This window comes from Tupaia chinensis, unplaced genomic scaffold (genome assembly GCF_000334495.1).
Source record: "Tupaia chinensis unplaced genomic scaffold, TupChi_1.0 Scaffold000628_1, whole genome shotgun sequence".
Lineage (NCBI taxonomy): Eukaryota > Metazoa > Chordata > Mammalia > Scandentia > Tupaiidae > Tupaia > Tupaia belangeri.
The window spans coordinates 2325412-2336499 of NW_006160148.1; the positions used below are offsets into that span (position 1 = coordinate 2325412).

An 11088-nucleotide genomic window follows, 5' to 3' on the forward strand; every position below is an offset into this window, starting at 1 on the left:
CCCCCCCCTGCCTCTCGGTCTGCCAGTGATTTTCCGCAAACCTCACACAGCAAAACCCTTTGCATCTGCAGGGTTATGCTGTGCTATTCCCTTACTGTCAGTATTTTTAAGCTTTCCCAAATTAAACGCTGAAGGGCAAAAATAAACGGCTCTGGCGATTTTGATGTTGTACCTGCGGGAAGCCCCTTTGAAGTCAGTTTTCCTCCCTTGCCCGTGATCTTTCCTTTTCTTTTGTAAGGTTTCTGCCAGCGAGTGCATGTGCTTACCAAAGAGGAAGAAGACAGGAAGGTGGCGAGAGGGAAAGTGAGAAGCCACTCCCCGGAGGGACGGCCATGCGGCAGCCCCTTCCCTGGGATTTTGGGCATGTATGCACATGTGCCCGGTGTGACTTTCAACTACCGGGTCTGGGACTCAAACCACAGACAGCCCTGTGGGAAGTCCAGCCTCAGCCACCACACCGCCAGCGGGCCGCTTGCAGCATGATCTTAAAGGAAGCTCGTTGCTCAGGAGCCCTTCGACCTTAGGTGTTTCAGTCTGCAAGGACGCGAAGAGCCCCTGGTGTGGGTGACGAGCGGTCCCTTCCTAGAGCTTACACTCCGACTGACCGCAGGGTCTTGACCGCCCTCTCACCCCATAGGGGACTGCAATACTCATTTCCCATGGGCGTCGGTCCCCGGAGAAGTAACCTGGAGACCCCCTGTGCTCGGTGACACTGCTTGTGATGTCAGGCGTTTTCTGGCCTCCCACCCCTGCAGTCTCCTATGGGAGATAAAACCAGAAAAAAATCAAGCGTGTGATTGCCAAAAAAGACAAGAAAGTGGCTGTCACCCAGCAGGAGTGGGAGCTGTCACGGGAGGGGGCACACAGATAGGCCTTGCTAGCTCTGCCCACCGGGGACTCCTGATGCTCTTTTTCCTGATCTGGGTGGTGTAACACAGGGTTTCTTTTACAAGTGTTGATTAAAATCTGCAACTAGTTTCTTTGTGTGTGTATATGTGTGTCTTACACAATTTTTATTTTTGTATTTGCCAGAGGGTGTGTGCATTCGTCAGAGAGAGAGACAGAGGGGAGAGCCAGAAAGGAGAGATGAGAAAGGCCTCCCTACGGGCCTGGTCACGCTGTCATTCTCTCTCTTCCATTTCCCCCTCCGTTTGGGATTCTGAGTGTGAACACACAGGTGTGTGCCAGGTGTATCTTTCAAGCTGCCAGGTACAGGACTCAAACCACGCAACTGGCCACGTGGGATCCAGTGCCTCAACCACCAAGCATAGTTGCCCCACGATTTCTTTTCCTCTTTTTTTTTTTTAACCAAAGGGCACATGCACTCACCAGAGGGAGAAAGAGACAGAGAGCCAGGGAGAAAGCAGCTCCGATGGGGGATAGTCGTACTGCAATTCTTTCTCCACGTCTCCATCCTTTTGGGGATTTGGGGCACACACACACACGCACATACACCTGTGTTTCTTCCAAGCTGCCGGGTCCAGACTCAAACTGTGTGGTCAGCCATGTGAGACCCAGCTCCTTTAGCCAGGCCAGGGGCAGATTTATGCAATTAAAAAAAAATTAAAACGATACGTTTTAGGACTTGAGAAGGCTCTAGAAATGAGAACAAAGTCTGACTCCTTGAAATTCGAAGTCAGAGACCAAGGTAGCCTTAGGAAAACTGCAGCAATAAAAACAGGCAGAGGCATGAGGGTTTAGAGCACTTCTCTAAAAGTGAGTTCCACAGAACACTAGTTCTGCTGCACGCCACTTGAGTACATAAGTTGGGAAATGCTAAGTATTCGAGCCCCCAAAACATATTAAAAAACTTGGGACAAGCAGATGGAGTGGTAGTTAAGACACTGGACTCCCACGTGGCTGACCGTGGTTTGAGTCCTGGACCTGACAGCTTGCTTTCCCATCTTCCTACACACTCTCTGCCTCTCTCTGGTCAAATTAAAAACAATAATAACAAACAAAAACTAAATAAGGAGTTATTTAAAACAAATAAATAGGGACCAGCAGTTGGCGTAATGGCTATGTCGTTGAACTCCCACGTAGTCGACCGCGGTTCGCGTCCTGGACCCGGTGGCTTAAACTCACGCCGGGTGCGTGTGCGTGCGTGCGCAAGATCCCGAGAGGAGAATGGAGAAGGGACTGCGGTGTGGCCATCCCCCCTGGGGGGCGATTTCTCACTTTCTGTCTCTCTGTCCCTGTCTCTTTCTGGAAAGTGCACACACCCTGTAGCCAAAACCTCTCAAAAAAAAAACCCTAAATAAATAAATAGTTCTAAAAAAAAAAAAATGAAAAGACTTAGGAAGCAGGCAACACCGGAAGCCCCTGAAGGTGATGGTCCTGGTCTACAGGGAAGGCGCTTTCTGTACAGGACTGCTCCCGCTCCCTAAAAGGAGGGACGGACACTATGGTGATCCTCAGAGTTGTAAGCCCACACTGTGCCACACCCAGGTAATGACCTGCTTCCGATTGGCACAGCCTCGCTGCCTCCTGCTGGTGGAGAGCCCAGGGATCCTGGGGCTCCGCCCTGCCCTCATCTCCCTGCTGGACGCTGCCTGGTCGCCGGGAGCGAGCCTGGGCTCCGGCTTGGCTCCATTGCGGGCACTGCGAGGGGCCAGTCGCTCAGCACCCTGGCCCGACTGGCCCGCTAGGCTCCGGCTCCTCCCATCCCTTCCTGACTTCAGGGAAGCCGAAGAGGACATGGAGTGACCCAGCTTCCCCAGCTGCCCAGAGGGGCCTGGGGACGCTCGGTGGAGGACAGGGGGAGTGGGTCTGGAGGGCGGCAGGAAGGCGCCCGCGCACCTTTCTTTGCCTTGGCCCAGGGTGAACTGTTCTGAATCACGTTGTGTTCTTTATGGTCTGCTGAAAACAACTCACATGCCTAAGTGACCAGCCAAGTCTTTGGTGGCCAGCTCCATAATGTGACACTGTTAAAAATTATAGGAGGCTATTGTGCTTGTTTGTTGTTTATTTTTTAGCCAGAAGGTATGCGTTAGAGAGAGAGAGAGAGAGGGAGAGAGTACCCCCAGGGGGTGTGCTCAGGCCACCATTCTTTCCCTTCCACTTTATCCTGTCAGGGTTCTGGGCATAGGCATTTTTTTGTTTTGGTTTTAGAATTATTACTTTAATTTATTATTTTATTATAATTATTATTATTATTTCAACTTGCTATAGGACACGTGTGGTCACCAGAGAAAAACGGAGAAAGTGAGAAGCAAGTCACCAGGTCCAGGACTTGAACTGTGGTCACTCAGGTGGGAGTTCAACACCTTAACAACCACACCACCTGCTGGCCCCAAGCATGTCTTTTAAGATACCAGGGGTAGGACTTTAACCCTGGTGGGCCCTGTGGGATTCCTGTGGGATTTAGTCGTGGGTCTGGTGAGACCATAGTTTTGAACCAAACTCCTGCATTGGGCCCCTGCAGACCAGACTGAAGAGCAAAATGGATTCACTTGTGTCTCCATGTGCCCAAACCAAAGCTGGTTGTTACCTGGCCTTCAGGGCAACAGCCTCGTTTCCAGACCGGCCAGTTCTAATCAGCGTAGTAATAAGGTTCCCTCGGTCTCACTCTTTAAACAAAAGAAGTAACCCAATAGTGACCACTCAGTCATTTTCCTACTGTTCTGTCTCCTGGTCTCCATCTTACAAAGAATAGCAATTTAAAAAACCAATCTGCAGGGCCAGCAGGTGGTGTGGTAGGTAAGGTGTTGGACTCCCACATGGCCAACTGCAGCTTGAGTCCTGGACCGCCCGACTTGAAGATCATGCTGCCCAAAATCCCAGGAGGAGAATGGAGGAGAAGGGATCGTGGCGTGGCCATCCCCCTGGAGGGTGAGTCCGCGCTTTCCCTTTGTCTCTCTCTGTCTCTCTTCAGCAAGTGTGTGAGTACATGCCCCACGGCAAAAACAAACAAAACAAAGCCAAAAACTTACATAAATAATAAACATCTTTAAACTAAATTGCCATAGCTTTGTTTATTCCCTCCCTGTCTATAAAACCAATCTCTGCTATGTAACTCTGTGGAACACTTACTCTGGGTTTTATTATTATTATTACTTAATTTGACCAAAGAGAGAGGGAAAGTAAGAAAGCAAACCTCCAGGTACAGAACTCAAACTGGTTGGCCATGTGGGAGTCCCACGCCTCGACCGCTGTGCCACCAGCTGCCCCCCCCCCCACTTACTCTGTTTTATGGGAAGGACTGCCTGCCCCCAGATTCTAGAACTACAAATGAAGCCAAAGATCTTTCCATTAGAATTGGCCCTGGTTAGGGGAGCTGGATCCCACGTGGCCAATACGGTTCAAACTCTGGCAGCTTGGAAACGCACAGAGCACTGGCACTGAGCACCCGAGTCCCCACAGGATGGAGGGACCGAGAAGGAGGATGGCGAGGTGAGAGGGGATTGCAGTGCGACCACATTCCATTGGGTACTTTCCTTTTCTCTTCCACTGGTGAGCGCATGTGCCCTCTAGCCAAAAAAAAAAAAAAAGAAAAAGAAAAATAAATCAAAACTCCTTAAACTAAATTGTCATCGCTTTTGTTTTTGAACACCACCTTGTATTTTCCTTCCTGTTTCCATGTTCCTGTCTGTCCCGGGGTTATACCCTGAGCGTAGACTCTGCATTCCGGAGCCCCAGGAGCAAGCCCACACCGGACCTCTTATCTGAGGATCACCTGAAGGCCAGTGAGGCTGGGAGCTGCTGCTTTGAAAGCCTTCTGTGTACCTTCCCCTCGCCTGACCTCTTCTCTCCGGGAGAAGAGGCCGAATGAAACTCCGGGTCCTCTGACTACAGGAAGAGAGCGCTGTGCCTTTATTAAAGCAACATGGAACATCACGTGCCCGTGTGTGGTGAGGCACGGAGTACAGCACATCATCCCTCCTAGGCCCTGAGTGCTCCAGGGAAAGCGCTTCCTTCCACCGTGGCAGCGGGTTCGCACAATGAGGAGGCATTGTCATACAAAAATTCTTTTACAAAAAGCACCAAATTGGCATACATATACAAGTATATACAAAAAAAAATCACATTTTAAAAATGTACAAAATATTGCATTTTGCACCAGGTAGAAAAGTGTCCGGTGTGACTGTCTCAAGCATGTTTCTGATTCTGGTTCAGTGGCTGCTGGACGCGGTGGTGGGGATCCCACCCCAGTCCCTGTGCTCTGAGCACAGAAGACCCGCCTTCCCATTCCCCTCCGGGGCCCGACCCCTCCCACCCTGGGCCTGTCTCAAGACAGCTGGGCCCATCCCCACCCTCCCCTTTCTCTTCATCCAGAGGGTTGCTTGGTCACGCAGCTCCTTACTGGTGTCCTGAAATAAAAAGACAACCAGGCACATGGTGAGACAGGGCCAGGAGAGCTCCGGGCTTCCCACGCTACAGTGACAAATCACCAGCAATCTCCAAGGCCTGCCTGGTCTCTTCCTTCTAAAGCCAAAAGGGAACTCAGTTGCCAAACCACTGTGAGTCGCATAGCCCTGCAAAACACCAAAGACGACCTTGTGTCTCCAGCTGGCTTATAATTTACTCCCAGTAACTGACTTGAGAACCGAGGGCCGGGAACATACTCTTCCCGTGTGCAGGCCCTGCGTTCAATGATTGCCTGATTCAGTCTCCACCACAGCCTTTCAAAGTCCTGCTAATATGCCGCCAGGCAGACCTTTCATTTTGATTTTTATGTTTTAGATTTTTTGCCATAGGTTACATGCACTCCGAGAGGAAGAAAGAAAAAGTGAGAAAGCACCCCCCGGGGGGATGGCCACACTACAATCCCTTGTCCTCCAGTCTCCTCTGGGATTTTGGGTACATGTGCACCTGTGTCCGGTGTGCTTTTCAAACACGCGGGTCTGGAACTCATATGGCAGTCAGCCACTTGCGATTCAGCCATCGTAACTGTCACACTACCTCGTGACCGGGTCCTTTCCAACTTTTAAAAGCCTGGCACCAGCAAATGGCGTGTTGGTTATGTCACTGGACTCCCACATAGTTGACCATGGTTAAGTCCCGGACCCAGTGGCTTAAAACTCACGTCGGGCACATGAGCTTGCGTGCCTAAAATCCCGAGAGGAGAATGGAGGAGAAGGCATTGCAGACTGGCCATCCCCCCAGGAGGTGATTTCTCACTTTCTGTCTCTCTGACCCTCTGTCTCTCCGACTCTCTGTCTCTCTGGCAAGCACACAGGCCCTATAGCAAAAATCTCTCTTTAAAAAAAAAAATCAGACTTTGGGAACCAGCAGTTAGCGTAATGGCTATGTCGCTGGACTCCCACGTAGTCGACCGCGGTTCGCGTCCTGGACCGATAGCTTAAAACTCACGCCGGGCGCGTGTGCGTGCGTGCCCAAGATCCCGAGAGGAGAATGGAGGAGAAGGGATTGCGGCGTGACCATCCCCCCTGGGGGGTGATTTCTCGCTTTCTGTCTCTATGTCTCTCTCTGTCTGTCTGGCGAGCGCACGCGCCCTACAGCAATAATCTCTCAAAAAAAAAAAAAAATCAGACTTTTAAAATCCCAAGTAAACATGAGACATTGGCTTTGGGCCACAACCCCCAAGCAGACAATTGCCCCAGAGGCACGTTTTAGTTTACAGTAAATAAATGACCTCGCTGGGCAGGGGTAGGCTGTACAGTGTGGCCCCACCCTCCTTAACCCCAGCCGGTCTCCCAGTGATGGAAGGATAAGGCCTGGCCAGTCAGTCTCCTGCATTACGTTAAATGATCCGATGTGAATTCTTAAGAAACACCGTGTACCCTCCCGTCCTCGCCCTTCCCCCAGGGTTCCTGGCCCTTGGTTCCTTGACCTCATGGCTAGGAGCACAGAGTTTGCTCCTCCGGATGATCCGTCTGTGCCCTGGCTCAGACGAGCCCCAGTCTTCTTACGCCTGTCTTCGTAGGTTGACGCTAGGAACTCATTTATTAGTTGAAACTTTGTTTGTTTTTTTTTTGGAGAGGTTTTCGCTATAGGGTGTGTGCGCTCACCAGACAGACAGAGAGACAGAAAGTGAGAAATCACCCCCCAGGGGGGGATGGTCACGCCGCAATCCCTTCTCCTCCATTCTCCTCTCGGGATCTTGGGCACGCACGCACACGTGCCCAGCGTGAGTTTTAAGCCACCGGGTCCGGGATACGAACCGCGGTCGACTACGTGGGAGTCCAGCAACATAGCCATTACGCTAACTGCTGGCTCCCAGTTGAAGCTTTCTGTTGTTGCTGTAGTGCGTGCTCTGGATAGTGGGGGAGGGAGAGCGGGCGTCGCCGCACAGCAAGCCCTTGCTTGCTCTCCACAGGGTCTCAGGCACGCAAGCACATGCGCCCGGCATGTTTTTCAAGCTGTGGATCCAGGACTCGAACTGCACCGTCAGGCGTGTCAGGCATATAGATTAACCGCCTTCACCACTACACCACTGGCTGGCTCCTAAGAGCATTTTGTTATTTTTTTTAAACAGTTTTTTTCTGTTGTTGTTTAATGATTATTTAATTTCATTTATTACTATTAATATGATTTTAATTTGACTGCAGACAGAGAAAGAGAGGGAAAGTGAGAAACCAACCCCCATGTCTGGGACTCAAAGCGTTTCGGCCATGTGAGGCAGCAGAAAGCTAGCAGATGAAAGTGGGGAAGGGGCTGGAGCATCTTCCCATGTGACTACATGGAAAACCCGATCGGGCAGAAAATTCCCCACCCATGGTAATGTAGGCAGATTAGTGGGGTGTGTCTAGATGATTAAGCCACATTTGATAGAGCCAATGAAATCAGCGGGCCTGGGGATCAGCAGATGGCGTAATGGATATGTCGCTAGACTCCCACGTAGTTGACCATGGTTCGAGTCCCGGACCCAGTGGCTTAAAACACATGCTGGTGTTTGTGTGTGCGTGCCCAAAGTCCTAAGAGGAGAACGGAGGAGAAAGCACTGTGGTGCGGCCATCCCCTCTGGGGGTGATTTCTCACTCCTTTCTTTCTCCCTTTTTCTCTGTCTCCCCAGCAACTGCATGCATGTAAAAACTTCTCTAAAAAAAAAAAAAAAAAAAAAAAAAGAAAGAAAGGGTGGGCCCAGCCAGATTGGATAGAGCGAATGAGATGAAGACAATCAATGGGCCCAGCCAACGACCAGTGGAAATGACCTAGATTAAAAATGATAAACCTGGGCCAGCGATGGCGTACTGGCTACATCGCAGGACTCCCACGTGGCCGACAGCCATTCAAGTCCCAGACCCTGAGGCTGGAAACTCACACCGGGTGTGTGTGCATGTCCAAAATTCTGAGTGGAAAAGGAGTTGCAGTGTGGCCATCCACCCTGGGTGATGATTTCTGTCTGTCTCTCTGGTGAGCACATGTACCTTGTAGCAAAAAAAAAAAGGGGGGGGAGGGCAGCAGGTGGCGTGGTGGTTGAGGCACTGGACTTCCACGTGGCTGCCCATGGTTCTAGTCCTGGACCTGGCAGCTTACTTTCTCACTCTCCTTTTCTCTCTGTCTGTCTCTAGTTAAAATTAAAGAATAATGATAATAAATAGCAAATGGAAGCAGGTAAGGGGGCGGGAGCATCTGCCCATGTGGCTAGACAGAAAAACTCAATCAGGGCAGAAAATTTCCTGCCCAAGGTCATGTAGACAGGAGATTAGTGAGGGAAGTCTAGCTGATTAAACGTTTGATAGAGCCAATGCGTCCCATCAGGAGGCTAAGCCACATCTGAAACAGCCAGTGAGAAATCAGCAGGCCTGGTCACATTTTGATAGAGCCAATGAGATCAAGACAATCCAGGGGCCCAGCCAATGATCAACTGACATGATCTAGATTAAAAATGATAAACCTTGCAGAATGCAACTGCAGGGGCCTTTTGAGCCACGCTTTCTCTGTCCTCCCAGGCCTGCACCTACCTCTCAGGAGTGTACTTTCACTTTTACCTAATAAACTACCTTTTCTTTACATATTTGCACGTTTTATTCAACTCTTTGTCTGAAACACCAAGAACTTGGATATCATCACAGAACACACGTGGACACACCATCCCAGGACACACGTGGGAGTCCAGTGCCTCAACCACCACGCCACCTGCCGGCCCCGCTAAGAACACGAGATGTTTAGACCGGCCTGGCATGGCCGCCTAGTGCCTCTCACGCACGGCTTCCCATCTAGGGAGGTCACCTAGATGTAAGACGCACGCTTTGTATTACGGGCAGTCGGGGGTTTTCTCTAAGGGCACAGGGAACAGGACTTTACTCTGAATAGGTTTAAAACAAATACTGGGACTAGCAGCTAGCGTAATGGCTATGTCGCTGGATTCCCATGTAGTCAACCACGGTTTGAGTCCCGGACCCGGTGGCTTAAACTCACGCCGGGCACGTGTGCATGCATGCCCAAGATCCCGTGAGAATAGAGGGAAAGGGATTGAGGCATGGCCATCCCCCTGGGGGGTGACTTCTCGTTTTCTGTCTCTCTGTCTCTCTCTGTCGGGCGAGCGCACGCATCTTATGGCAAAAACCTCTCAACAAACAAGTCCTGGGAGTCCAGCAGGTGGCATAGTAGCTAAGGTGCTAGTTCCCACATGGCTGACTCCTCAGTCCGAATCTCAGACCTGAAGGCTTGAAAACTGTACCAGGCACACGCGTTACGACCCACATCTTGCGAGGAGAATGGAGGAGAAAGGATGTGGGTGTCACCCCACTCAGGGGTGCTTTTTCACTTTCTCTCTCTGGTGAGCACTCGTACTCTATAGCAAAACTAAGCAGCAACCACCACACACACGAGACCCACCCTGGGAAGGGGACGGTGGAAGCAGGGCCAGCACAGTCAGCCCCTCGTGCCGTGGGACGAGGCAGGAAGGGGTGGCCAAGGAGAGGCGGTGGGAGGGCTTCCTACCTTCTTCCTGCCCTTCTGCGGGCTCCTCCTCTTCCTGATTTTCCTCTTCTTCTGTGAACTCTTCCTCTTCCTCACCTGGGGTAAAGCACGCGGTGTTAGGTGGGGGCTGCTTTCTCAGAGGAGCCACCGAAGCAGGACCCCTTTCCCCTACCCAGGCGGGGTCGAACAGCCACAGGGAGACAGCAATGGCCCCGGAGGTGAGGGGTGTGGGGAGCCCCTACTTCTGTGTCCCCCTGCCCTCCTCCTCCGAGGCTCGAGACACCCCCTGTCCCAGGAGCAGCAGCAGCCATGACCAGAGAGGACTTCTGCCAGGCTCTCGGGCAGACAGATTACCCGGGAGAGCGGGACAGGAACACCTCCATTCCCGGGATCAAAGTCCGGCCTTGAAGGAGTTTGCTCCATGAGCAATCTGCTTGCTCAGCTCCCGCTTCCCTGCTTCCTTAGCACAGAGGGCTGGAAGCAGGTGGGGAGCACTTCTGGGCCGCCACCCCCTGGGAGTGCTCCGAAGCCGAGCTGCCACCTGTGTCCTCGTGTTCTCATTCCAAGAAGTCACCTTCATGTCCCTCCCCAGTCCCCTCCAATCACGTCCTTAATCCTTCTGCCTCCCGGGGTCACCAGAATGTGAGTGCTCTTGTCAAGAACATCTGCAAGGCGGCAGGCAGAGCTCCAGCCACGGAGGGGAGGTCGGTGCAGGGCCCAGGGACTTCTGTGGTGGGACGCTGGGGCAGTTACGTCACAGCGGCACTCGCGAGGGGCCTGCGTTGTGCTCAGCGCGTGTGCGGGTGCCCAACTCTCGGGTGCCTGGCGGTCCGGTGCCATCCATGTGGGCTGCCGACCAGCCCTGCAGCCCTGAGCCAGTCCCTCTGCCCCTCTGAGCGTTAGTTTCCTCAACGAGAAATGCGGCTGGTCACAGACCCTAGCTCAGGAAGTGTGTGACATGGTAGAGTCATGTCAAGGCTTGGTGCCGTGGACACAGACGTGCTCAGTAACGGTAGCTGTCTCGCTGGCGAGGAAACTGAGGCTGTGTGGGCCTTCACCCCGTTAGGTTCGACGGGATGACCCACACGGGGACATCTCAGCTTGGCGGAGGTGGAGAGGTGGCCCACAGAAGGGACACCCCTGCGGACCAGCACCTCAGCTCCAGTGGTGCTCAGTCCTCGCCCACGGGCCAGCGTATCTTGGGCTCTGCGGCGGACTCCACGCCAGTGCTGAAGCCGTGCGCGACGCCAGCACAGGAGC

The 11088-nt window shown here is 52.3% G+C and overlaps 1 protein-coding gene across 2 annotated transcripts in view; it reads right to left on the reverse strand.

The window, feature by feature from the left end:
* Positions 1-4485: 4485 nt before the first annotated feature.
* Positions 4486-11088, reverse strand: part of TRIM63 (tripartite motif containing 63) — a 22524-nt gene continuing 15921 nt past the window's right edge. Inside the window, exons 8-9 of one of the 2 annotated variants that reach the window (XM_006159433.3) lie at positions 9850-9924; positions 4486-5309 (exon numbers count right to left, since the gene is read on the reverse strand). In XM_006159433.3, coding sequence (XP_006159495.1) covers positions 5299-5309; positions 9850-9924 — 86 coding nt within the window. In that variant the 3' untranslated portion in view covers positions 4486-5298. Of the gene's footprint in view, positions 5310-5394; positions 5475-9849; positions 9925-11088 lie in introns of those variants that run through there. The other variant, XM_006159432.3, reaches the window with a different exon arrangement.